Raw genomic sequence first — 27,620 nt, 5'->3', positions numbered from 1 at the left:
ACCCGCGCGGCCATGGTGTCCTAAATTGTATCCGTGTTGTCCATGGTGTCAGATATCCTAACGCCGGCCCCAGCGGCGAACCCGTGCGGCCATGGTGTCCTGGCGCCGGCCCCAGCGGCGGACCCGTGCGGTTATGGTGTCCTAGCGCCGGCCCCAGCGGCGGACCCGTGCGGCCATGGTGTCCTAGCGCCGGCCCCAGCGGCGGGTCCGTGCGGCCACCCACGTACGGTGTCAGATGTCATCGATGGGTGCTTCGCATGCTGAACGAATGTCTGGTTTTCCCGCGCTTGGTCAGCATCACGGGCTAGTGCACCGCCGATTCGCAAAATGCGATAGGGCTGATGCGGGCCGGCTTTCACGCCGGCCTAGTGCACGGTCATCCGCGGGAACCACAGCATGGTGCAGAGAAAACAACGATAGCTTTTCGCCTGCATTGCATTTAGCCTCACTCAGATCTTGCTCAAACACCAGAAGCAACGGACCCTCTGGGATGTAGATGAAGATATAGATATAGATATAGATATAGATATAGATATAGATATAGATATAGATATATATATATATATATATATATATATATATATATATATATATATATATATATGTATATATATATATATATATCTATCTATCTATCTATCTATCTATCTATCTATCTATATATCTATATATCTATATATATATCTATATAAAAGTTTTTGTTCCGGTCGATTGGCATACCAAATAAGATAAATAAGAACCCGAATTAGGCGTGCGTTAACCATTGTAGTTTAGGTAAGATGATAATGGGCAGATGCTCTTTGGAATAATGCTGTTCGATTTCAGCATTGGGTGTGCTTTAGAAACGTATTTTCAGCGTTATCGGTCAATTGCCGGCTTTCGTATAGTTGGGGAAACGTCAAACATGCCGCACAATTCGTAGTATTATTAAGCGTCAGCGTTTCACAGAACAACGGCTGCATTATCAGGTAAAGTAACGCACACGCTCGATGTGGACCATCATGGCTTAAAACACTCAAACACAGCTCTTAAATGCCACACATGCACACGCAGTGACATGAAATCAAGCTAGCAATGCTTAAGGTATAATTATCGTATATATCATTATATATCAATAAATACCATTTTCATAATTTGATCCGCGTGCTAATGTCAGTCACTCGTACAAAGTTCATGTCAGTCACACCAAGTGTCTTATGTACAGGCTTGGCCCATACGCTTCCAAAAGATATAGACTGGAAAAAGTACAGTGAAAAGCAACTATGATAATAAATGGGATTGGTGACTTTATATATATATATATATATATATATATATATATATATATATATATATAGGTAGGCGTAGGGTCTTGGATTTGTATTCATTGAAATATCGTAGGCTTAGAAGCGATCAGATAGAAGTATCAGGTAGCTTATGACAGGGTCAGACAAGATACATCTGCATAAAGCATTAGAAATGAGCCTGAGACACGGAGAAAACCAGTTATGGTTAGGAAAAGGTAGGAGTAGAGCTATGAGGAGGCAGATGCCATTAAGTCAAAGAATAGTAAACCGTTGGAAGGGGCTGTCAAATGAAGTTGTAAGAAGTCTCTTTCAAGCAATACTTAAAGACGGTTTGGACAAGTTCTATCGTTCTAAATATTTCATTCATAGCTAAAGGTTTTCAGGCCTGGTGGTAAGATAAGTTTTGAGGATGCGCACGAAACTTTAGGTGGACGAACCTCGATGGGCCCCTGTGGCTCTTTATTGGCCAGATGTCTTTATGTTTTTATGTCTTTATTTTTTGGTAATGAAGCCAGACTACGTATTTATGCGTAAATATAGTACAATGATCTATGCATGTAGGTGCTTGCTCAACATATCCGCTATCAACATATTAACACAACAACACAACGCCCACCGTTCCTCGTGTTAAATCCTTTGACGATCGATCAAATGCCTGCTGATTAATAAAATTCGCATAGTTGGTTGGCAAAGGATGTGCCAAAAACCCCATGTCCTTGTACACACCAATCCAGTGTAATTCGTTGTTCCTTATTTCATTAAACGGTTGTTGAATTCGTGGTCCCCACTGGGTCGATAGCTGTCGAGCAATTCGTTGGCATCATTTAATTCGCTCGTCCTTTACTTAATTTAATTCAAACTGCTAGCAAACTACCGGTAGAGACGGCCTGATTCTTACAACAAAGGAGGCAGTGGTATATTCTGCATTTTTTTTTTTAAAGAAAACAACTCATTTCAGTCCTGCAAACTGCGCTGCTTACGTCTAAATCTGGGAAAGCGACGCAGGCTGATGCAGTATTGGAATGCGTTACGTGCGTATGCATTGTATCTCCACTCTATTTACGTCACGCATGGAGGTAGGATACCTTCCGCGGACAAACCTGACGGAGCGAAAATTTGCCCGATTTCATCGAAAGCATGACAATTTCAGACAACACTGATGTCTGCAAAACATTTATACATATAAACACGCACTTCAGGTTGCATTGCTGGGCAGAGTCTTAGCTCCACCATCGGAGACGTTCACTCCGCCGGCCTACGGCCAGGAGGCATGGTGTGCATTGAGATGCAACGTTCTTGTTATATCCAACGGTCGATGGCCGGTGTCCCATCGGGTCGAGGCGATACCCAATGGTCGATGGCCGGTGTCCCATCGGGTCGAGGCGATATCCAACGGTCGATGGCCGGTGTCCCATCGGGTCGAGGCGATACCCAACGGTCGATGGCCGGTGTCCCATCGGGTTGAGACGATATCCAATGGTCGATGGCCGGTGTCCCATCGGGTCGAGGCGATACCCAACGGTCGATGGCCGGTGTCCCATCGGGTTGAGGCGATATCCAACGGTCGATGGCCGGTGTCCCATCGGGTCGAGGCGATACCCAACGGTCGATGGCCGGTGTCCCATCGGGTTGAGGCGATATCCAACGGTCGATGGCCGGCGTCCCATCGGGTCGAGCGATAGTGAACTCGTCGAGTTACCGGTAGTCGAATCAAGTCCCTACCACATACAGCTGATTTAATGTCGGTCTGATCTGGCTACCGAGGTCTGACGCAAACGTGCAGCACGACTCTGAGCCATGCCAATTATTAGCCCTGCGTGCTGAACGTTAGCCGTGCCGAGCTTAATATTAGCACGGCTCGGCGACAGATAACCCTGGCTTCTACACTGATGACGTACCGCACACAAGCGCGGACACGCACGCAAATGAGACTGGGTGGTCTGCCTGCAGTGAAATTGCTTTTTTCTGTCCCCGTGACTCAAGATTGCTTTGCTATGTACCCAGGCTTGATATGCTTGTAGATTATTTCCCCGAAAAATGCAATAGAATGTTCTTACGTTACATAAATCAAACGCCTCAACTGTTTGCTTTGAAAAATAGACGGCAACAGGCAGCGACATGTTAGCACTAGACGGTCAAAGGTCACCTAAAAACTATTTCTTAGCAAACTGGTACGATGAGAACGATTTAGCGGCGCAAACCGCGACTTCTTGCCCAAGCAAGTGCCGATATTCTGGTGCGAAAAGATACACACAATTCACGTACATGTGCTGAGGTGGAAGCTGTCAAATTGGCGACATAAAAGATTGAAGTTAACTTGCGTGGCATTCCTCAATACATCGGATTTAGCATCGTGCCCATGCGGCCGCTGGATGCTCTTAGCTTTAGCAAAATGTTAATATGAGGCCAGCAATCGCTGGAACTCGTAAGCCTGCCAACTGGCATCTCTCCAGACTCCGAAAGGCAGATAATTGCGCCTAGAGGGCGCCATTCCAAGCACGCGCTTAAAACTCGCAGCAAGGGAAGTTCTCAATCAGGTTTTATTTAATGTAAAAAATCAGCTCCGCATTCATACCCTGGCAAGCCATCGATGCACAGAAAACGGCAGACAGGTATGTTGTTTACGTGTGGGGATACTTGATTTTGATATAATATAGCGACTTGTCTTTGGCTCTCGGCCGAAGCGAGCTGCAGTGACAATATCTTGGTAGTTTAATCACTCGTTGTATGGTGATGATAGGGTACTGGTCTGCCCGCTCTTTTTAGCCTCTAAAGCCCATAAGCATTTATGAAAACGCATGAAAAACGCGGTGCCTTCTGTGGTATGGAGAAGACGGCGAGTCTTGCGGCACTGTCCAAGATGTGTTTTAAGATGACGTTACCGACGTTAACGTTTTAAAACTGCACTTTGATGTACGTTTGCGATTTCGCAAATATTTGTTTGCACATTTTTGCATAAATTTGCATATGTATGCATATATTTCATTCTTCTTGCGCAATAAAGACATGCATTCCGCTGATACCCCTCAAATGTACACACCAGAGGAGGAGGACAATCCGAGAAAAAATATTTTGTCCGCGTTACTAACGCCTCGTGTCAATGCTTCTGTGAAACTGCATTGTGTTTATATATGGCATTCGTCTCGTTCGTTTTTGCGTGGGTAAATAGGGCGAACGTGTGTACTCCGCTGCGTTCAAAGGCGACGTACCACGCATTCCTTGTACTGTCTTTGCGCTTGAAACGATCGTAGCATGTCGTTTGTGAACGTAACATTATGGGAGTTCTTAGTGAGGAAGGCAGGGATAAAATACCTCACACCAGAATTATGGCAGCTGATAGCAGAGTGTTCGTCGCTCATGGACCAGGCCTCTATGTAGCATTTATTTTTTCTATCCCTCTCTTCGTTTCTGCATCTTATGATTGACATCAAACTAGGTAAAACGTGCTCAAATTACTTTTTCTGGCTGTGCATGGATTTGCTTTAAGCCGCCTTGTGAAGCTGACACAAACTCACAAGGGGCTACACGAGGTCGCCTGAAGTCATAAGAGTACCTGCCGTGACCTTGATCTTCCGTGACGTTCTATAAACGACTTTGATGTGCGACTGATAATATTGGTTTATGGAAGGTCCGCTGAAACCACTTCCGGTGGTCTTGGAAACTTCACCAGGTCCGACCATGACCTTCAGTGAGTCTTGTATCCCCGCTGACAATGTCTGATCAGTGCGTATCGTAACAGCCAAGACAGGCGGACGGCAAGTTTCAAAAACTTGACCTGACCTAACCTGAGATGACAAAAAGTATTGACCTGGAACGACCTTAAAGAAGGTCACCAGGGCAGTGGTTAGGTTCATGCTGTGTTCACTGAACTTCGTCAGAACCGATGTACAATAGGTCTTTTGCACGCAGGGTCAGAAGGGCCAGTCGTTGAGCGCTCATTTACTCATTTTCAACGCGCAGACTTATGAGGATTATGACATGCCGCGGTGTCCTGGTATGGTAGCAATTTTACCTGACATCGATCGAGGAGGGGTATCTACCCCCTCTCCAATATTTGCGATAATCCAAAGGCTGCTTGAAATATGGCTGCGAAATTTTATGTAGCTGCCATTTGATGAGTTCTACGCCTTTCGGTAAAATGACAATTCAGAGACCAAAACAGATCGCGCATGAGTGACATCAGAGTGACGTCATGTTTATCCATTTTTTGGCAGAAGCACATAACCGTAGGCAAATTAACACACAAGGCGAACGAAAGAAGATATGTTGCATGTTTAAACGAAAAATGTGAGCCAATAGGTCCATCATTTATGTGCCTTGTCGTTGTGTTGTTTCGATGTTACATATTTAAAAATTGGCACGTAAAATAACATCAATGCTGAGGGCTATCAAAAGTACGGCTAACAGTTTGGTCTCAAAGTCAAAATTAAGAGAACTGTAAAAATCGATCCTACATACGACTATGACGGATTTCCGCACCAACTTTCAAGCGATTATCTGCAGCGATGACTGAGTAATGGCTCGAAATGCATCACAGCGCACGTTGCCCGTCCCCAAGTGGCCTGGGCCTCGCGGCAGCGGACGGCGGGGCTCCGGTCTGCCGCAGCGGCGCTGTGACGGAGCGGTGGAAACCGTTCATCCGTTTCACACACAAATCAACGACCACGGAGCTGGAAAAGGGTTGAAGGGTATCGGGTTGCGGTGTCGGCAGGACTAAACCGTCGCAAACAACGCGAAAATCGATCCACCCGCGTATTTGCCACCAAGGTCATCCATGTGACTGACTTTGGACGGTTTATCAACAAGTAATAGTCTGCGTTAACTACTGCGCGCCTGGGAAACCAAAGGTGCGGCGTTCGATTCCCTGCGGTGTCCGCTCTTCCTGCCAGGGTGAGAGACAGGCGACGCCATATAGCCTCAGCAGCTGAATGTGTTGTAAAGCCCTTATGACACAGCTCTGGCTAGCCTGTTTGGTACCGATAATTGCGGCTAAGCTCTTCCACTTTGCTTTTAGATTGTTCAGATATGACGGAAATATATACACCAAAAATAGACGTGCAGTACCGAGGTTTCAGCTCTCATTTTCACACCCCGTGATCTTGAATCGAAGCCTGATGCGGCGCACATAGCATTGGACGCTTTCCTATGTGATCGCTGCTTGATCAGGGCGCAATGATATCACACCCTAAGATACTCTTCTAGAGTATCTAGAGTGCGTTGTGGGAGCGGTGAGATATCTCAATTTTTTTAGAATGTGAACCTTGACCTGTGACTTTAACGCACGCTTGAACTAAAGTTTGCTGTGAGGTATAAGACTGCATGCCACGGCGCTATCTATTGAGATTTGTATTTTTGAATTCGGCCCGACCGTTCTTGACATAAGGAGAGGAGCGAACCTGCCCCCTCCGGTCAATGGCGTGCCCCTGAGGAGCTCGGTCGATGTCGGGTCAATACATGCAGCTCACGTGTGAAGTGGCTCAAAGATCAGTTAAACCAGGTTTAAATGCAGGTGATGTCTTCCGGTCTGAAAGTCTTGCCACGGTTCTAGAAGTGTTAATAAAGGGAGGGAGCTTGACCGCGATGCCGTCAACGCTTGAACAAGTTTGGGGATGATAGTGGTGTATTTGCGCAATAACCTCTCAAAAGGTAAATCGATTGGCAGCAAAGCTGAGAAGTGTGTTCATGATCACGCGGAGAACGATGATCTTATGGATTATTAAAGTATGCTCACACCGGGCCCACGTTTCGCGGTGACGGCTTCCTCAGAGTCATTTTTTCCTCATTTTTGTCTCAACAAGCTGCTCGTGTTGAGAAACTGACACTGATAAAGCCGTTAATGTGAAACTATGTTTTGCTTCTGAGCCTATTTGAATATGCCAAGAGACTTTTGGCTATTGTTATTTGCATATCCTTCTGAAAATGTTAGCTTTCTCCAACTTGTTTCACATGTCCTGTCATGGCATGAGCACATCTCGGTGCCAGCGAGCTATTGTCAAGGTTCGCGGTCCGGCTTTACACAGATAACGCATGGACCAACATTCGAGGCAAACATAAAAATAGCGGATTTTTCTTTTTTCCACCAGGCATCTATTGTCAGCTGGCAATGCGCTTAAGTTGTAACAGGCTTCAGTGACGCTGACTCCTGTCTTCGCTGCACCCCAGATGTGACCAGAGGTGACCAAAGGTGATCTATGCTGCCACCCAGAGGTGACCAGAGGTGATCAGCCTCCACAGATCAGGCACTGTACGGTGAACATCCCAATAATCTGTCTCCATCCCCTCCGTGCGACATCGGTTCGATCCACGAAGACTCGTTAACGACTTCAGCATCCACTGCACCACTACGCCAATGCACAACATGCGGCACGCACGCAGTGCTCACACATCACATCTCGTGTCTGTCGCACCCTTGCGCGAATCAGCGACGGTCATCCCCCCCCCCCCCGTGTCACGTGTAGATACACGCGGCCGGCGGCGCCGCCGCTGCCAGCCGTCTGCGGTCGGCCTGGGACGGCCCCTCCACTCCGGCGGCACCTTAGATCCGGGCGCCGACTAATACGGGGCTCAGACGGCTGGCCGCCCCCGGTAGCAGTCGGCGCGGCGCGTGCCAGCGCCGGCCCGTTCCGGGACAGGGCCCGACCGGACCCCGGCGCAGGGTCCGGCCCGCACCGTCGGCGGGCGCGGCACGGCGCGACGCTCAGCCGTTCTCCCCAATGACCCGGAGTGGGGGCGTCTCCGGCTGATGCTGAGACAGAACGTTCCACATTTGAAGACACTGAACCAAACATCAGATATGATGAAACAAGCTCACTTATAACTTTTGGTACGCTTTCGAGCGGAAAGAACTGTTCTAGACAACGTTATTTCTTGGCTTAGTGAATTTGCTCCTCAGTGCATCGTTGTTTGATTACGTCATCACACCTTGCACAGCATTGATTGAGAGCCAATTGACGGCCGTTATATCTGGGATCGTCCTCACGAATGCCAGGTATGAAAGACTCAACAATTATATTTTTGTTTGCCTTGATCGCCGCATGGTAAACGGAATGGCACGATTTGAATGACGTTGTGAGGGGATCACGGATGACTGGATGACCTCGAAATAATTTTGAAATAGTCTGCAGACCTTCTCGCACGTATAGGTCAGAACCTAGAACGGTTCAGGTCTTAGGAAGGGCAGAGCTGTGCACTGCACCCAATTATCTTCAAGATGACCATTTCAGTTCAAAACCCCATACAAATTTGAAACACTCCCTTAAACTCGAGGCCTTTAACGCCTGTGGCCTGACAGCACCTGAGCCGTAGCCGTCCGGCCTCAGCACACACTTAACAGACCAAAAACCCTCTTTAGTAAATATGCTTCTCAATTTTCTTATTATCCGATTGCGTTATGGGAAGTTTGTATGACGTTGAGGTGCTGCCAAACTAGCCATGCGAAATCTTCACCCTAACACGGAATTGTTGAACTTCAAAATCGCCGGGAAATGGCAGCGGTGGTGCTGAAAGTGTCCGCTTCGCCAGGTATCGTTATGCGTTCCCTTTCGCGTGGTGTTCTTGCATATTTCTCCGTGAGTTCTTGCATATTTCTCCCAATCGCTTTTTACGCACAAAGAGTAAGGGAATGCTGGATATATTCCCAATTATGAAAGGTCCCCAAAGTTCACAACACCACACGGACAAAAGTGAATAGCAATTTTAGGAAAGTGGAGGGATTTTTGATGCCACTTTTCCTAGCATTATGGCATTGCGATAGCCGTAAAGTCATCACCCGAGTCCAAAGACGAAATTCAGGCTCTTATGTGGCGTTTGCCGTCTTAAAGCAGTTGCATCATACAGCAACGCAGCAGAAATGCTGCGCGACAGCTTTGAAATAATTCCCATTTCAGTCTTGCCACTAACCTTGTTTCTTTTCAGCACGATCACGCCCGCGGAATTTGTTATACTACTTATGGGGAAAGGGTTGACATGCTCACCCAAGAATACTTTATTCACTCAAATCCATTATAGTCATTCGCTTATGGCCATTCGGAAAACCATAAGCTATTTTAAGACATTTATGAAAAATTTCTGCGTGACCAGCCTAAGCAGAGCATTAAAGCCGGCTATCCATATGGCCCTATTATTGCAACTTTCAAACTAAAGGTAAGGTCGCATAAGGACATAAAGAAATAATACGTTTGTGCCTTATATATAAGATGATGTGTCAAACACAGTCAAGGCGAAAGTTATCAAACGTTAGAGCCCCTGCTATTGCAGTCGTCATTTATCTGTTCAAGTATATATGGAAAGCACAAAGACAAATAGACGGACCTCGCAGCCCCACTATTAGGACTTAGATATATGCTGCGCATGTGACGTATCTAGACATGTGGGGGCAACCAACAACGTTTTCCTTGCCTGGCAAGTGAGTAAGGCAAGGGTAACGCAATCAACAGCATTTCTCAGTCATTTCATCAGCCGTCGACATTGGTTCGGAGGTAATATTTCTTTATGAACCCGGGTTCCTTGCTGCGCTTTCCCTCACAGCAACACCCAAGCGCACGGCGTCCTTCGTGTATATAAATGACCCACCTGACTAAGGTTGAACGAAATCAGACCAAATCTTGATGATTTCGGTGTTATTCTTGACGATTTCGGTGAGGCGTGTGCATATAATTGCTCAGTATGTGAACCCTTGTCTACTGGTGTGTCATAAATGTGCCATGGATTTTCTGTCACGAAAGGCCCTTGCTAGAGAAGTGAAAATATAATTTTGCTTGTTAATGCTTTCAATCTGCCAAAAAACGCATAGACCGCCTGCGGCCCAGTCAAATGCCGATGGGTTCCTGCCAGTCACGTGTGGCGAATTGGCGGGATAAAAAGTTGCGTCTCTAGTCGAAACCTCCTTGATGTTCAAAGTATCTATGTCATAGGCACGATACCAATTGGTTGGCATTCACTGGGTGCCCCGGCCCGAGGCTCCGCAGTCCGGGCAATGTAATTAATCCTCTTAATTTGCCTCAGCAGGGCCTGCGATTGGGTTACGATTTAGCTGGTGGTCACGTTGCGGCTGAGGGGTGGGACTAGGCCGCCAAACAAGGCACAGAATTTCTAAGACTTGAACCGGACTTACTGGCTGTGAAAAGGCTATACTTCAGGGATCAAAAAGCTTTGCAACGAATATTTGGTCAGAGTGGTATCTGCTTAAAACTTATGAATTCTCGCGGCCTTTGCGCTGAAGTCGTAAGACTGTCATGGTTAATTGGCCAGAGAGGATTCTCTGATGCTCATGATGCGTAAGGCTCTGTGGTCAAACACCATCGCTCTAAGTCATATGCTTGGTCCTGTAGGAATGTTGGAGATCCGTGAAGAGTTTTAACACGTTCTAGTAGAGCTGTTTGAATGCACACAAAAGCTGACATAAGCTCATGCCGGCCGCACCCACCAGTTTTTCGAAGGGAAAATTAAAATGAATAATGCTGATGCCACCACATAGATGGAAAAACATTGAGATCTGTCCCTTGCATAATGTCGACATAGGCTGAATGAAGTCACCGACTGATTTCATCGGCACTCATCGGCAGTCACCAGCTCATTTCATATCCTTCCTGATTGTGAGGAAGGAGCACTCCTGAAGGTACACAGAGACATGCATCTCATGCTTCCTTATTATAACGTCGTACTCGCGCCTCAGTCGCTTGTTTGTGCCCAAAGTCGAAACAGATACGAAACATTGCTTTGGTCACATGACGCTAGATGGCTGTATGGTATTTGGCCTGCGTGATGGCACCATAACGCAAAGTATTCAAAGCGTTTGACGGTTTCAGGCCATAGCGCTCGCAACACAGCGCACTGAATGCGGAATGGACGTAGTCTGTATGTGCAGCTGGTACAGCTGCCAGCTGCAATTACAGAACAGAGCTATGTAACAGAGCTGCTACCAGTGCCACAGCTCTGAACTTTACCGATCGAACCACAAAGAAGGACGCATACCCATGGAAGGATGATTGCTCACCGACTCGGCAGTGGCCGACGGCAGCGACCGACAGTGACCAACAGTGACCGACAGTGACCGACAGTGACCGACGGCAGCGAATTACGCATACCACGATCGGGAAACGAATGCTCTGTGGCTATTGAAACACAACGAGACGTTTCGGATATCGTCCCTTTAATGGTCATGGTGGTGAAAAGCTGGCTTACTTGTTGTGCCTTTTGCCCAAAACAGTCGAGCAAAATGCGCAGCAACTAAGCGCTGTCGCCCTTCACCCAAAGCATTTGGCCTGAATCCAGCTCCGGAGACAATCAGCTGATTCGGTGTCACTTCGGTCTAGTGTACGGTCGTCCTTCCAGTTGCAGACGGTCGGCCCGGTCGTGTTCTAAATGGAGGCTCGCCTCCCGTCTAGAATCCGTCGACGTGTCTCCTCGGCGGGGTCGTGTGATCTCGTGATGGCGACGTGCATCGCTCGGCTCTGGTGTTTATGCACGGCTGACCTGTGGCCATGCACTGGCATCCCCTGTGGCGGCGGGACGTCAGGCCCGTGGTATCGTCGCGGACCGCTGGTGCATGGGCATGCCAACGCGTATGGTCAGCACTGGGCCGTGGGCGACGGCGATAGTTAAGACATTCGTGAAATTTGTCCCATCGTCAATACGACAAGGAGAGCACCAAAATCATCACAGAACGCATCACACTCTTACTGAGTCTGGGTCGGGCTGGAATAGGCTCTGACATACACCAGCTTTTTGATGAGTCAAGATGAAAAAAATCAGATTGCCATGTCGGCCAAAGCCGGAGTCAAGTCAACCAGGCCATTGTTCAGTTGGCTCAAGAATAAATGTAAGCAACTAGATGCACTGACTTTGATGGCTGACATGTGCACTGAACGAAAACAGCATTATTTAACGGCTCTGTTACAAAACAACAAAAGCATTTTTAGGTTTGCACGCAGCCCGCAGCATGGATAATTATCTAGACTGTTGTTACCGGCATCAACTTCCTTGGGAACATTCCAACATCGATCCATATTCGATCAAACGAAATCGGAATCGACTTAAAGTCGCACCACACTGCTCGATAAGTCAAAGAAGGAAAGAACTTCGCTGAAGTGGGTCAAGCACAAGCTTGCATGTTGGATGTCTTTCCATTTCCTTTTTTACCCCGCGTCGATTTTCCTCCAGTTGCGATATTGTTACCATTGCAGACGCTGCTGCAATTTTGGTGTCCGTGTCATCCAGGGGTGTCGGAACAATTGCAAACTCGGGGAGCAGCAAAGAAAAAATGACTAGAAATCACTCCCCCTTTTTGTGTCCAAATTTTGACCACTTCATTTTCGGGGTTGGCAAAACGTGCGTGGTGTGCGTTGTGTGATTAAGTCACACTAAAAAAAAAACATGTTGTCTGTGACGCCATCTCGTGCACCCTTCATGATCCTGAAACTTTTAGAGCTCCGTCGTTTTCCACTCAGTCGTTTTCCGTCTGCGATGACGTCAGAAAATGACGGGCGAAAGTTCGTTAGATGAAATGTTAATAACCTCGCAACCATAACCTATTTTTGTCACACCGGAATTACGCAGGCAATACTATCCCGAAGTTGCGATATAAAGAAGAACGGAATTGTTGGTATTATCATCAAATTGCCATACTTTCCATCTTTTCTGCACCAAAGCGTAATTTTGTAAGTTTATGACAGCTTTGATTCGTTAGAGACCCTCATTTTCGAAGTTGTTGTATAAATTCGATACCTGACACCATCGACCGAACAGTGGGGTCCTGCCATACACTCTCAAAGTGCTAATACGATCATAACCGGGCAGGTTGGCGCGGTGTGGCGGCCTCGACTGGCCGGCCTCGCGCGCTACCCAGTCCCCTGCAGGTTGGCCCCGGTCCATTTTGTCGTCATAAGTAGTTGTCGGCGGCTCCCTTCCACCCCTCCCCCCCTCCCCCCTTGTTCCATGCTGGCCGAGGAAGACGGATCCAGTCGGCTTGAGTCATTATCTGAGAGGTGGCAGCCTCGCGGTATTAGCCTTGTCCCCAACATAAGGGCATCGATCATCTCAGCTGGAGCTCGGTTGGTGTTAGCTTTGTCTGGATTGGCGATCAAAAGTGTGCGGTGATAATGAAGCGTTCATGCACTTCAAAATGCACGGTTTGTTTTTACCAGCCTAACCCGAAGCAAAGAATTTCCAGTAAAAGGCTGCACACCAAAAGGCTCATTGTGTTTACATTCACTTTGAAGGGACCATTTCAACTTTGACGACCTTCAGAGAACCATGTGGTATGAGGAAATAAGCCCACTCATAAGTGTGAAAAGGATGTCCCAGGGAAGGCAATTTTTATTTTTAGCAGACATGCTCCTAAATGCGTCATCGTTTGAGTGTGGCATCGTAACTTGCACATTATTTATTGATAGACAATCGAGTCCCATCATGCCTGGAAATAATGGTCACAAACGCCAGGAATGAACGATTCGACAATTATATCTTCCTTGGCTTTGATCGCCGCATGGCCAATGGAACGACAGGATTTGAATGACGTTTTATGGCGTCATGGATGAATGGGTGACCTTCAATAATCTACACGAAATAGTCTTCACGTCTTCGCATTCATATAGCTCAGAAACTGGCGTGGTTTGGGTCTCCGGAATGACAGGGCTGTGAAGTGCAACGAATGATCGTCAAGATGGCTATTTTAGTTCAAAACCTCATTCAAGAGTTGAGCACTCCCTTCCTTAAATCTTAACGTGAAAGCCTCTATTGTATAGCTACACCCCCGCAATGGTGTGCAGAATGTTTCGTGCAGGCTTTTTCAAGGTCATTCAGGCATGCTTAGCGCTAATGAAAACCTGCCACTGCATTGGCGATGTGGCGTTCATGGCCAAGAAAAACATAATCGTCGAACCAATCACATCTAGCGCTCGTGAGCACGCTTTCGAGATACAATGGACGCCAATTGAGTCAACCGCTGTCGAGCAGACTGCAAGTTCCATTCACTAATCACGTTGTATGCTACATAATATAAGCAGCTACACATGACAGCCAGCTTGTACGGAAGTAAGACTTTTAATACAGTAAACTAGGAATAGCGCCACAACTAAGCGAATACAAGCAAACACCGTAAACTCACAGATAAAGAAGCGAGAACGCTATGAGGACGGGCCAAAACACGAGCACGTAACGATATTTGGTTCAGCAAATACGCAACACCGGCGCCACCACCTATCGAGGGACTGAAGTACTGCAAGTGGGTGCTAGCACGCGCTCGGCGGGATCAAATTGAACCCCAAAGGTTTTTCCAACATGGTTTCCGAATGGCGCGGCGCAGCCACGCCAAATTTTGCATGGTTATAGACAGTTAAATAGCGGATGGTTTGATACTAAAAATTTGGATGTACCTTCTAAGGCCGCTGACCTACGGCAGGTCAAAGTAAGGCCATGGATTTTGCGAAGTCAATTTCTAGGAAATCGTTCAACCTGATGCATGAACGGGGTGTTAGACGGGACCATACATTTCTGAAATACTTTCCTACTTAACACAACAATTGGATGAACGAACTCAGCTGCCTTAAGGTCACTTTTAAAGGCCAGACCAAGGTCAACACCAACCTGTTTTAGTACTCTAGGGCTTGGCGTACGGAGTAGTTTCTGGACCTCATTTCGAATTCATGATAATAGGAATCGCATTATACGTCTTCCGTGCACTTCTGAAAGGTCAGAATAGGTCACTGACCTGAAATGATCCAGGTCAAAATTTTGCTTTTAGGAACATACCGCCTAGCGTAGTCTTTGTCTATTATTCAAATGCAAAACTCAAAGCCGTCTTGTGTGGTTTTGCTCACGATGACCTTAGAAAGGTCAAAAAAGCTCACTGACTTAAAATTATCATATGACCTTTTCCTAGGAACAGGTATCTAGGTTCTGGGGGCACTTTGAAGACCAACCTGGATATTGACCTTGTTTGACCTTGCCTGACCCCAAGGTTATGTTCTAGGACATTCAAACTTTGACCTGAGTTAGCTCATGTACAGGCAAACACACTGTAAATTTTGTGTCTCTAGCTCCCTTAGTTTCTGCAGTTTTAGGGGGGCCGAATTAACCCCCACCGGAGCGAAGGGTATCCAACCAGCCACCCGGGCGCGTGCTAGGGTCGCAATTTTGCTCGGCCAGGTTGACAGTGCCTCAACGGCATGCAACCGTTCCACGCCTCATTCAAACAACGACGTATTGAGGGGCAGATTTAGTATGCATATGCATTTTTTTTTTTTGGAAGCTTTTCCACTTGAAGTTTACGAAATACGAATGGTTGCAAGTGAGCCCATTGCACCAATCAGATGCCTGCTTCGATGTTTTCCAATGTGGGACATTTATTTTAAGGTGGTTGTAGCGCTGATATTCTCTGAGCCATCCCATCCGAATTCTTGCAAATACCCTGGTCTTTTTCGTTACTGGAAAAAACATTGTTTTACCTAAAGCGATGTTTCACAACGACGGTGACGTAGCCAAGGGGGACATGAGCGCATGAGCGTGGAAACTATTTTCAAGTTGGGCCGAGGGAAACCTGAAAGATGCCAAAAGTGACCCTCTTAGGTTAGATTGTGAGCCTCTACAGCCAGGGTGGCCTCTCTACAAGTCAGTTGAGTTAAACCCCCTGAGTGAATGATGAAACTTCTATATGTCATAGTGGGCATGGTGGTCAGGAATGTCTTAAAGGGCTATCTATAGACCAGAATGGATCCTCTTGAGGCCAGAATGACTCCGCTCTTAAGGCCAAAAAGGGCCCTCCATCTTAGGCCATTTGGTAGATTGGCCAATTGGCCAATAGGCCATATTGAGCCATGTACAGGTCAGAATGGGCCTTTATAGCCCAGGATGGGTCCTCTGCAGGCTCAGCATTGCTTTTTTTAGTCAGGAGGAACCCTAAATAGCCCAGAATGAGCCATTGAAAGGCCAAAATGGAACGACCCTAGCTTTCAAATGGGGGGGGGGGGGTGAGCTGCCCCCTGCCCCCCCCCCCCCCGGTCACCGTGTCCTTGTTTGGGTGCCATTTCCCCCTCTTAGAGGTGACGTATGCTCCGGGAGCCGAAGGTGTTGTTAAAAAAAAAACAACTAACATTGCTTGTGATGTGAACCCGTGCCTCGTTCGGGTCTACTTATATGCCTATGCGACCCAGGTGTACTAGCCATGCCATTTCCGTGCTCGACACGCGCATTTGTTTTGTGTGTCAATCGTGTGTACGACAGAGGGTTCTGGGAGCGTGGGTAAAGTCTTTCTTCTTTTGGTAGCTTGGTGGCAAATTTTTGTCTGGAGTGGAATTTCCTTACATGCCGGAAGGAATACGGTTTCAGCGAGTAGCATCTTGAAGACGAAATATGGCGCAGTACAGACAAATCTGGATGATGGGATCGCCGTACAAACGTATCGCCTTGATGTAAACTCATCTAGAGGAACTGTGCACAGAATTGGGTCGTTCGAGATTGTCGGAATCTGGAATCAAGCATATACCGCTGCCGTCGGACTTGCTGACTAGCGGAAGTAGACATAGGTTACCTGGGAACATTGGTGGTGATAAGGTTTGTGACTTCCATGTTTTGTGGTGAATTGAAAGCTGTTAATTATGGCCACCAAAAAATGGTGAGGTTATAATATGAGGAATTTCCTGGTTCTGTCATGTTTTGATGCCTTGAATTCATTTTTATTGTGTAAATCAGTTTTGCTTTATGTTTATGTGGAGCTTAATAAATCAACCTAGCCTTAAAATGATAAGAAGAAGGAAACATGTTTGATTGTACAATTTGTCATAGAAATGTCATTTTCTAGTGCACTGGCATAACTCAATGCAATGTTTTTTTTTCAAGTTGGGAAGTGTACCAAAGAGTTACCTCCTTTTAACTTACTCTTTATGCTCCTGTGCATTAGGTTATTTGCAAGATGTCTTAATTATGACAGCATTTCTCTAAATGGCCTTAATGGATGCAATGAAGTGCAGAAGTGGCAAGATGTATATTATGAATTTGTTGGGATTCAAGAGCTGTGATATGAATACAATTATCCCCCATTATGGGGAGGTATTCATAACTTTTTGGTCAATGTAATCCAATTGAGTAAATCAGTTATAAGTGTGATGCATAACTTGTCAGTCTGAAAAGTGAGGGCTGTGTGGTGCATGCACCTACTAGTTAAGTGGCAAGAACACATTTCCTGGCTCAATCTGGGATGTATTACCAGTATGCAAATGGTGCAATCTCTTCATCTGTGTAAGATTTCCTCCAATGGCATACAGTTCCATTGTCCTTGCCAATGACCTCAGTTATCTCACTGGGATGTCCCATGGTCATCACGTACTTAAATCCTGCTCACTCCATTTGCTCTGGTTTGCTGTGGCTTGCATTTACTCCAAACAGTTTGGATGTATTCATGGAATCATTTTTTGTCTTTTTTGCAGTTTTGCTCTCAGGCTTCATCTGACCTTGACTGGCCTCTCCCACTGGTCATGGGTCATCCAGGTCAGGGGTAAATATCAGATGCTAGTGCAGCATGGATCCATCCCACCCACCTGTGCACCCTGTCACTAGTGGATTGGGAGGCAGACACTCCAATTGAGCTGTGGGGGGAGGCAGCCTCAGTTGGTTAGAGCACCTTGCTTCTGATTCACCCACCCTTCACAGGGTAGGTTCAAATAATCTCACCATTTGGCCCTGACTGGGATGATTTGAGACTCATGTCAGTGCCTGCACTAAAGGTCAGATGACTGGGGCCAGGACAGACTGTTCCAAGCATTGCTGCATATTGAATAATTGTCCAAAATGATAATGTTGATCTGAAATTTGATGATTGGCAGGTGAGGGCTGTGGCTCACATGACACTGCTTAACATGGATGCTAATTCCAAAAATTAATCCATTATATGGTCACAGAATTTGCAGATGAATGTTGAAAAACAAACATATTGCATCATATATATGTAATTTCTCAGGCATTGTGATGGGCCTGTAATTTTATCAATTAGAAGAATCACTGTCACTAAAATCTGGATATGTTGTCAATGGTCACTTCCATGATGTGTTCCAAGACAGTTCCATGGAGGCAGTATTTTGTTACACCACTCCCAAACAATTCCCTAGCACAGTGAGATGTCTAATGCAAAATTCTGTTTTTTCAGATGCTTGCATCTTCAAAACTGTCAGATATTGAAGATTCGGATGTAGTCTGCATCGTGCACAACATCCCAAAATCATTCCACTCCAGGGATCTGCGCAATTACTTTTCACAGTTCTTGGAAAAGGGCGGCTTCACATGCTTCCATTACCGGCACAGGCCCGAGGTGCAGGAGGTGGCAGGGGAGAGCGAAGTGCCGCCCGAGGTCGGGAGTCTCGCGCCGACCGCCAGCGTCAGGCCGGAGCCTGACGCTGCGGGTGGGTCGCCACGCCGCCGGCCGCACGCTGCCTGCTGCGCCACAGTCCGGCTCCGCCGGCAGCACCTGGCCGAGTTCGTGCGGCTGTACGACAAAAAGCACTGGGTGGACAGCGACGGCTGCTACCTGAGCAGGCGCTGCTTCGTGTCGCGTCTGCGGCTGGCGGCGGCCGCGGACCTGCGAGACATGATCGAGTTCCGGCCGCCAGCCGACATGCCGCGGGGCAATGTCGGCACGCCGACGGCCGTCTTTCTGCAGGCCATCCAGCGCTGCCAGCTGCCGGCCAGTCTGGTGCGCCGGCTAGGGCTGGTGTTCCCGCGGTCGGCTCGCCGCCGCCAGTACAGCAGCGTCCCGCACGACTACGGCACTGGAACACAGTCCGAGGACGAGGAGGAGGCCGCGAGTGAGGAGACGGCGAGGACGGCACGCGGCGCCGAGCTGCTGGACCGCCTGTCCGAGCGGATGCGGCCGCCGAGGCCGGAGACGCGGACGGAGCTGGGGCCGGAGTCTAGCGCGCCGCGAGCCTCCGACGAGCTGGACGCCGAAGAATGTGACCGCCACGAGAGCCTACACAACGACGTGACGTCGCAGGACCGTACGAAGGAGCGGCTCTACGAGGAGGAAATCGAGCTGGTCTGGGAGAAGGGTGGGCCCGGCCTTGTCTGGTATACAGACGCCGTCTATTGGGACCAGCTGCAGGGCGACTTTGACGAGCGCACCGCCGACGACTGGGATGTGGACATGGCCGTCTACGAGCCGGGCGCCGGACCGGGCGACATGGACGCCCGCGAGGCGCGCCAGATGCGGCTCGAGCGGTGCCTACGCGACGGCGCTCAGTCCGAGAGCGCGTTCACGCGCCGCCGGGACGGCAGCGGAGGCGCCAGGCGGTCGGACGATACACACAGCAGCGGTGTGGGTGCGTTCGAGCGGCACACGCGCGGCTTCGGGCGACGCGTGTTGTTGAACCTGGGCTGGACGGAGGGCCGCGGTCTGGGCACCGGCGCCGGCGGCATCGCCGAGCCGCTGGAGGCCGACGGCCAGACGGACCGGCGTGGCTTCGGCTTCGTGGGCGAACGGCTGGAGCGGAGGCCGGGCCGCAAGCGGCGCTGCTCCGGCGAGACCCGTATCACGAGCGCGTACGACGACCCGCGCCGCACTGAGATCGCCAAGGGCGTCGATCACTCGCTGCCGCCCACGCACATGAAGTTCCGCCGACCGGCGCCGCCCGCCTGAGCCGGGATAACCGAGGAATGTTGGGACGTTAGGCGCGGAATCCGACGTTGGCCGGTGTCCTGTGAGATTCGCTAACAGCTAGCGGCCCCCACCGTGTGACCATAGCTCTTTCAGTCAGTGGATGTGGTCGATTCGCTACGCATGCAGCAGGGTAGATATGTGCTGAGGTGAAAAAGCGATGTGTTGCGGCACATGGAGCTGCGGCCGTCCATGGATGATGGACGGCCGCGGGAGACGAGCGGTCGTATGTAATTGATCTTATTTTTTAAATCGTAATACATACATATTTATGTATATCATCGTAATATACATGATTTCACAGCGAACATACCGCAACGCCCCTCATGTAATGTTTTGCCCGCAGGGAATTCACTTTCATTCAGAGCAAATTGGTTATCTGAATTCACGGGCGACTGGATATAAAATATAGTTGAAATGGCGTGCAAAGTACGACGAATCTAGTACGTTAAAAAAGTTACCAAACTTCCCAGCACCCAGGCTGTTTAAATACCAAGTAATTGGCATGCGCGCACGGTCGTGCCAGTACTATGCTTCCGATTGACCGAGAGCAGTCCTGTGCTCACCATGCTCACCCGCGATCGGGACTTCCATGCATCTTCCATTTGTGAGGTGAGCTCATCACCGTTACCAAGGCGCGGCGCGCATTTGCGAGGAGTGAGTGCATTGCTTCGATACGCGACTTTATGTGCACTGACCTAGGTGACGGCATTAACAAACTCAGCAGTGCGACGTGTACCGCTCTTACCATGTTGAGATCTGTCAGGCACACATGCCAGGCGTCAGCGGTGTCGCTGCCGACCAAAAGGTAGGAGATGGAGACAGCTGGGCGCTGGAAGCCTTTCTCTCCACTGAGCGTCACATCCGCGTAACTCTGAGCATATCACCGCATGTCAAGTAGGTGGCGGCACTGGCGGTTGAGATACGGCATTCAAGGTCATTGTCACGCCGGCTGGTGTGGTGGAGGGTGAAGTGTGCGTTTGCTTGCTTTTCTGTGTGGAATTGTGCAAGCATTGTGTGCCGTTGCTCTTTTATATCCAAGTTAGTACTTCATAGTCAAGATGGGTGCCTTTTGCACTGTAAGTGGCTGCAAAAACAGCGGAGGTCATGCATTCTCAAAGGACGAGAAATTAGGAAAGCTTGGATAGTTCGGGTTCAGGGAGTAGCCACCTGGCATCCTAGCCGCTACTCCAGAGTCTGCCATGCCCATTTTCTGCCAAGTGACTACCGTGAAGAAAATGTCTATGGTATGCGTTAATTTATTACTTAGTCGCTACAACGCAAGGCTTCTCTATTTCGTTTAGGTAGTCTTATCTCTGTGTAATGCGTGTCATCAATTTACCCATCCTTAGATCGGGATGCTTTTTATGTTATAAGCACTACGTCTTGTTAAATCCACCGATGGGTTAACAACTTGTGTCATGGTTAGGAAAGCATGACGGGTTCACCCATGCTAACACATTAAAAGCATAGCGCATTTTGTAACACACGTATGTAAGACGGCAATTTAGTCATCCTTCTAGTCACATTTGTCACCAAAACTTTGCATGTTCTTGCATCTTAATGCCTAGTGGGTTATGCTAAGAGCTGAAGTACTTCTTGTTAGTACAGAGCGGGTGTCCTTAACTACAGGTGTCAGGTGCCTGAAGAAGGAGCTGAAGAAAGGTGTACTGCCATGCGTCTTCAAGTGGAAATCGCCCCGCTCTGAAGAAGTTGCACGTAGCCGGCATCAAGAGATGTACAGGGGAAAGAGGCGAGCAGGGATTGCTTTGAAAGAACAACTTAATAAGCGGCTAGCGTTAGGAACTGGTAGTAGTGAGGTGAGACTAAACAGAGGGCTTCAGGTGTTTTCCCTTAATTAAGGTATTCTCAGCAGGTGTGTTGACCTGTACGTGATCTTAGGTCAAAGTTTGAGGATCATGACCATCAGGCCAAATAAGGTCAAACAAGGTCAAATTTCAGGTTGGTCTCGAAAGTGTCCCAGAACCTAGACAACTGTTTCTAGGCAAAAGGTCACAAGCTCATTTAAGGCCAATGACCTTGCTTGACCTTTTTAAGGTCATGGTGACCAAAATCATGCAAGACTGCCCTGGGTTTTACATTTGAATAAGGGACAAAGATTACGCTTGGCAGAATGTTTTTTAAAGAATGTTGACTCGAGACATCTTAGGCCAATGACCTGTTATGACCTCTAAGAAGTCAAATGAAGATGTATGATGCGGTTCCTGCTATCAATGACTTCAAAATGGGCTCCGGAAAATACCCCATCTAGCAAGCCCTACAGCAATAAAACAGGTTGGTTTTGACCTTGGTCTGGCCTTTATACGTGACCCTAGGTCAACTTAATTTGCTCATTCAATGCTTGTGTTGCCTAATAAGGCATCACAGTATGTTTTCACTGAAAGATGCATAGCTTCATCAAACACTCCGTTGTTGCATCAGATTGAACGATTCCTTAGAAATTGACTTTGCTGAAACCATGCCCTGACTTTGACCTGCCATAGCTCAGTGACCTTACAAGGTACATCTAAATTTCTTACACCAAACAATTTGTTATTCAATTGTGAACAGCTAGGCAAAATTTGGCGCGGCTATGCCGCGCCGTTCGAAAACCATTGCGGAAAAACCTTCGGGGGAGGTCAGTTTGACTCCTCCCACCCGAGCGCGTGTTAGTGGGCCACGCTAAATATTTCCAAGAATTTCCCCGACAGGTGGCAGGTCAAACGTTGAAGTTCATCGGTCGGTAGCGCAGTTGTGACGAACGTTGGTTACATGTTAGTTTCGGTATGTATCGCCTTGGTAGTTTCTCACGATTCGTTACTGGAGTGCGAGTTGGTAGTGCTATCTGGTCTGGTGATAGCCTCTCGTTTTTACATTTCTGTATACGGGATTGGAATCCGTGGAGGAGTTTTGATTGTTTTTTACAGTCAGCAGGTAAAAGAACTGTCATGAAGTGTTGCTTCCCCTTCTGCACTGAGCCTGGTGGTCACAAGTTCCCTGCTGATAAAAAGCTGCGACAAGCATGGATAAATGCGATTAAGAGGGAAGATCCCAAGACAAAGAGGCCCTGGATTCCGAGCAAATATTCAGTGGTTTGCAAGAACCATTTTAATGCCAAGACTGACTTTGTTATGCTGGGACACTTTGGTAAGTTAAACAAGGTCAGAAAAGTGATTATTTCAGCAGCATCTTGGTAGCCAGGTTGTCCCCTTTCCAATCATTGCCTTCCCGGAGTACAACATTAATATTAATTTCACATTAACATCACATCCAAGCTCTGTGATGACCATACACATGTGTAAGCATAGGCCTTATTCCCTAAAAATGAAAACAACTATAGTGTACACATTGATATTATTGCACTTCACAAATGTTGTGTGCAATCCTTAATGATTAATTTTATGGGCAATGATTTGTCAGGAAAAACATCTAGACATCAGCTGGTGGCAAATGCCATTCCATCCATCTTTAAATGGACACCATCAGACAGTACGAATAGCAGCAGAACTTCACGGCTGAACAAGCGGGCATCAAGACAGGGGCAGAATAGAATCGGAGCTTCAGATTTGTTCAGTGAGAGCCAAACCAGTGCAGCCTCCAGCAGTGCTCATCAGCAATGTGTTGAAGCTGCTGTGGAAGTATAGATTAAGACTGTAAATGAGGATGACCTGACAGGCAGCTCTGATGATGAGCACACATTTAAAGCGCCTTGTGAAGCTGCCACACAAACGTGTTTTGTGACAGGAGTGCTTGATGTAGATGTATGCGCAAACATACCAGGGCGAATCAAAGCCCTGACTGGATTTGACGACATGGAGCATTTCAAGTTTGTGCTATCCATTGTCAAACCTGACGATGATGTGGCAACAGGTAGGGGGCTGTCTTCGGAGCAGCAGTTCTTTCTGGCGCTTGTAAAGCCGCACCACAATGTGACTGATGCTTTTCTGAGAATAATGTTTGAGCTGAGCAGGCAGGCTGTTGCTGCTATGTTTCAGAAGTGGATCTGTTTCATGCACAGGCGGTTTACAATGATTTATATTTGGCCATGTGACGGAGTGATTTCAAAGGATGAACCTATTGTGATCATTGACTACACTGAGTGCGAAATTCAGGTCTCTTTAAATCTCAGGGAGCAGCAGGCATCCTCCTCCCACTTCAAAAAGGCAATACCTGTAAAATTCTGCCCGGCATTTCATACAGCGGAGCTGTGACATTTTGTTCGGATGCATGCACAGGCTCAACAAGTGAGAGAGAGATTTTTGAGAGATGCGGCATTATGGACAGATTGCATGCTGCTGACACTGTTATGGCAGATAGGGGGTTTAATATGCAGGATATTTTGGCTCTTAGAGATGTAAAACTGGCCACACCTGCATACATGAAGCATCGTGCATAGCTGCCAAGTCATTCTGTGTAAATGCCAAGGAACGTCACCACAAAGCGCATCCATATGGAGTGGTTGATTGGACTTACAAAGAACTTACAAATTCTGCATGGTACACTACACAGACGCCGAGTCCCATTTGCGGCTGAGCTGATTTTTGTTTGTGCATTTATGTGCAATTTGAAGCGCCGCATAGTGTGGCATGGGTACGGAGCACACTTGGGTGGTGCGGTGTGCAGGAGTTGTACGAAGAATGCAGACCTCTGGTAAAGTTATTGATCATGTTACCATCGTGTTTTGTTGTGTTGAAAACGCCGTGTCGTATAGAGTTTGATGTAATGCAAACATGACTTGAACGCAATAGTTATAGCTGAACAGATGTACTAAGAAAACACAAATGTTTGAAAGCATGCTTTGGCCAGTCATCACCTATGAGCACGTGACCAACATCTGGCTTAACAGAAATATGAAGCATTGTGGGCTATTCACATCACTTATGCTGGTGATACAGCTTATTGCAGGGAAATGACCACCAGCTTTTTGTGCCACAAGTGTAATGAAAGCTACGCATTTTTTAAAATTTTTGGTCAGCCGATTGTTTTTCACCTCACTGCTGCGGAAAACATTGCAGAAATGGTCCCTGAATTACGATTTACACAACCAATAGCTTGATGCTTAAGTGGAAAGCAAAGCTCTTAGCAATCGTACATAGTTGAAACTGTAAGCGATCGATCGTACGATCGCCAGCAAAATATCATCAAGTTGTCAAGCACCCATCATGCCGTGACCACCTTCCCGCCCAGCCATGGCTAGCTGACGGCCCGGCCCAAGGCCGCACGGTCTGGCAGGAGGCGGAGCCAAGAGTTCGGCCCAAGCCCATCCTAGCTCTAGTCTCTTTCCCACGAACTACACCGTCTCCCTTGCGTTTCTAGCATTACGGTCTGTGCACAAATCTGTGATTTGTCATCAGATCATGACCAATCTTTTCACGAATTAGTCTTTGGTAGCTGTTGGCTGTTTCTAAACCTGCATGCAACTGAGCAGTTGCATTAGACCGACTATCGCGAAAAACGACGCGACTCGGGTCTTGGCGGCAGCTATTTTGCGCTGTCAAGCCCTGCACCGTCGTCTCTGATGCCTGATGCATCTCGCTGCACTTCTCCCCGCTGAGATCAGCGCTGACCCGGCGTCCATTGTTCGCCAGCTCCGACCTCACCACCCCTGCGCGAGCCCAGAACCGGCGACTCGCTAACTGCGGTGCCACGCTCCAGCACGCCGTGCGGCCTGTGCGATGAACCCCGCGCCAGACTGCGCGCCGACGCCGAACTGGAGCACTCCGGGCTCACGCTCGCCGACCGGCTGATCGCCATGAGCCCGCGTCTGCGCCGCCTGCGCCAAGCTTGTGCGCGATTGGGACGACTTGATGACGCGGGCGCTCCGCGTGCGTGTGCTCATCGAGTCCATTATCAGTCGCAAGGTCAGTGTTTGCAGTGTAGATCTCGAGGCCGTATTACATCATTTCACGGAGTGGATGTTGCAGTATGCCAACACTATCAAGCGATGCAATAAAACGCCCGCCCATTAAATGCGCATCTTTGGTAGATGTTTTACTGACGGCTACGCATGATCTCTGCCAGTGATGGGTTAGCCAGGTTCTCTGATATATCGTGCATACCATGTGAGGCCGACAGTCGATCACTGGGCACGTCGTCCAACATTCTGTTCTGCCTAGCTATTTTCTGATTGAATGTTCATTCCTCTGCAGACAGCTGCCGCCACCTGTCGGCAGGTCGAAGAGACAAACGATGCTCGCGCCACCACCATCTTGGACAACGCCACAAACTTAACGTACGCCATCGCGGACGGGACTGCAAATCCCGTAAACACTAGCGCCATCTACAGCTACTCTTCCGCTGAGGACGACACCATCTCCGAAACCATAGCGTACTCAGAGACGGGCTTCGCTGATGCTGTCGATCCTGAGCCGCCTGCCGCTGCGGAGGAGGACCCAGACGAAATAGGCGACGTTCAGGACGGAGAACCGAGCGTCGCGCCGGGCCCGTCGGCGGGCGGGGCGCTGCGTCGCTCGAGCCGGCTGCTCGTGCTCACGCTGCGCTCTGGGTGGAACAGCAGCCGCCGCCGGTGCTCGCCAAGCACCGCCAGGGACGCCCCAAGCCCGCAGGTCCGGCGAGCCTCGTTCAGACGAAAGCCCGGCCCAAGGCGGAACAAGCGCGCGCCGTTGAAAAAGAAGCCCGGACGGCAGAAGCGGGAGGCCGCGATCAACCTCGCCGAGTGTGTGCTAGGGCAGTTCGAATTCATCACCAAGGACGAAGAAGCCAAAGGCTTTGGAAAAACGCGAGGAACTGTCCGCGACACTTCGGAGCCGTATCACCAGGATTTATCCGGAGGCATTGCCTTCTGTGGCGCAAGTGGCTACCACCCCAGAGTCGGGTGACGGCGCCCCGGTTACGCCAGGGGACCATGATGGACTGTGCTTGCCTATACATGCTCTCCCTGTGCCGAGGATGTTGGTGAAGCAGTCAGACGGGTCGGCGGCTCTGGCCGTGCAAGCCGTGCTCAGGAGGTCAGGGAAGTCCGGCGCGCTCGAAGTGCATTTCGTGAGGCTCGACCCCGCCCGTTTGGCGGCCGGCGCGCACCCAGGCGATCCTCTCGTAGACGGCGAGGCGGCGCCGGACCCGCTTGGGCTGAGACCTGTCGGCGACGGCCTATCTCCGGCGCGCAGTGACCTGCGCCTTGCCGGCAGAGCCGCTCTGCGCCTCCGCAGAGCCAGCCTGGACGTGGCCTCCTCAGCGAGTGGCGCCCGGGCCGGATGGCGCCGGCGGGGCGGCCGGGGCGGGCCAGACGTCGGTCGGCTGGATGACGGCCTGCCTCGACCTGCAGCCGGGCCAGGTCGCGGCGTACGGCGGCGTCTCCCCTGCCGCCTCCGACGACGTCTGGGCGTCCGCGATCGGAGACTGGTCGCCGGCGGCGCCCGGGCTCGGCAGCCCGCTCAAGACCGAGCCGACCTCGCCCGCGGACTGGTCCGCAGCGCCGCCCGCCTGGATCAAGCCCGAGCCGCCGTAGTGCCGTCCACACCTGAACGTCGGTGTCGGCAGTGCTGACGCGTCTCGTGCGGGACGGCTTCTTGCCGTCCACGGTGGGATGGCGTGTTCGGTGGCGGGGCTTGATCGGCCCGGCGGCCCGCAGCCGCGCAGTACGCCTGGAGAGTGCCGCGCCGACAGGCTCGCGTGCAGCGTGATACAGAGCGCTTGACGAACCGGACCACGAGCCGGACTGCCGCAGGCCTTTC

The 27,620-nt window shown here is 49.1% G+C and overlaps 2 protein-coding genes across 6 annotated transcripts; both read left to right on the top strand.

Annotated features, from left to right (window-relative positions):
• The first annotated feature begins 16,680 nt into the window (after positions 1-16,680).
• On the top strand, positions 16,681-20,151 carry LOC119110215 (G patch domain-containing protein 3). Of its 3 annotated transcripts, XM_037233971.1 has the most exons (3): positions 16,681-16,835; positions 17,708-17,775; positions 18,424-20,151. In XM_037233971.1, the coding sequence occupies exon 3, from the start codon at positions 18,424-18,426 to the stop codon at positions 19,906-19,908; it is 1,485 nt and encodes a 494-aa protein (XP_037089866.1). In that variant the 5' UTR covers positions 16,681-16,835; positions 17,708-17,775; the 3' UTR covers positions 19,909-20,151. The 3 variants fall into 3 exon arrangements, with proteins under 3 accessions (XP_037089866.1, XP_037089857.1, XP_037089849.1); XM_037233962.1 differs by lacking the exon at positions 17,708-17,775; XM_037233954.1 differs by lacking the exon at positions 17,708-17,775 and having other exon boundaries at positions 16,681-16,896.
• A 1,505-nt stretch (positions 20,152-21,656) lies between these two features.
• On the top strand, positions 21,657-27,193 carry LOC119104897 (uncharacterized). 3 transcript variants are annotated; one of them, XM_037228644.1, is made up of 4 exons: positions 21,657-21,746; positions 22,854-23,073; positions 25,515-25,787; positions 26,076-27,193. In XM_037228644.1, the coding sequence occupies exons 3-4, from the start codon at positions 25,734-25,736 to the stop codon at positions 26,763-26,765; spliced, it is 744 nt and encodes a 247-aa protein (XP_037084539.1). In that variant the 5' UTR covers positions 21,657-21,746; positions 22,854-23,073; positions 25,515-25,733; the 3' UTR covers positions 26,766-27,193. The 3 variants fall into 3 exon arrangements, with proteins under 3 accessions (XP_037084539.1, XP_037084547.1, XP_037084535.1); XM_037228652.1 differs by lacking the exon at positions 21,657-21,746 and having other exon boundaries at positions 22,700-23,073; positions 25,582-25,787; XM_037228640.1 differs by lacking the exon at positions 21,657-21,746 and having other exon boundaries at positions 22,700-23,073.
• Positions 27,194-27,620: the final 427 nt, after the last annotated feature.

Source organism: Pollicipes pollicipes, unplaced genomic scaffold (genome assembly GCF_011947565.3).
Source record: "Pollicipes pollicipes isolate AB1234 unplaced genomic scaffold, Ppol_2.1 Scaffold_2555;HRSCAF=2994_pilon_pilon_pilon, whole genome shotgun sequence".
In the NCBI taxonomy this organism is placed as follows: Eukaryota; Metazoa; Arthropoda; class Thecostraca; order Pollicipedomorpha; family Pollicipedidae; genus Pollicipes; species Pollicipes pollicipes.
The sequence above is the reverse complement of the archived record's forward strand: the minus strand, read 5'-3'. Positions and strand labels throughout refer to the sequence as shown.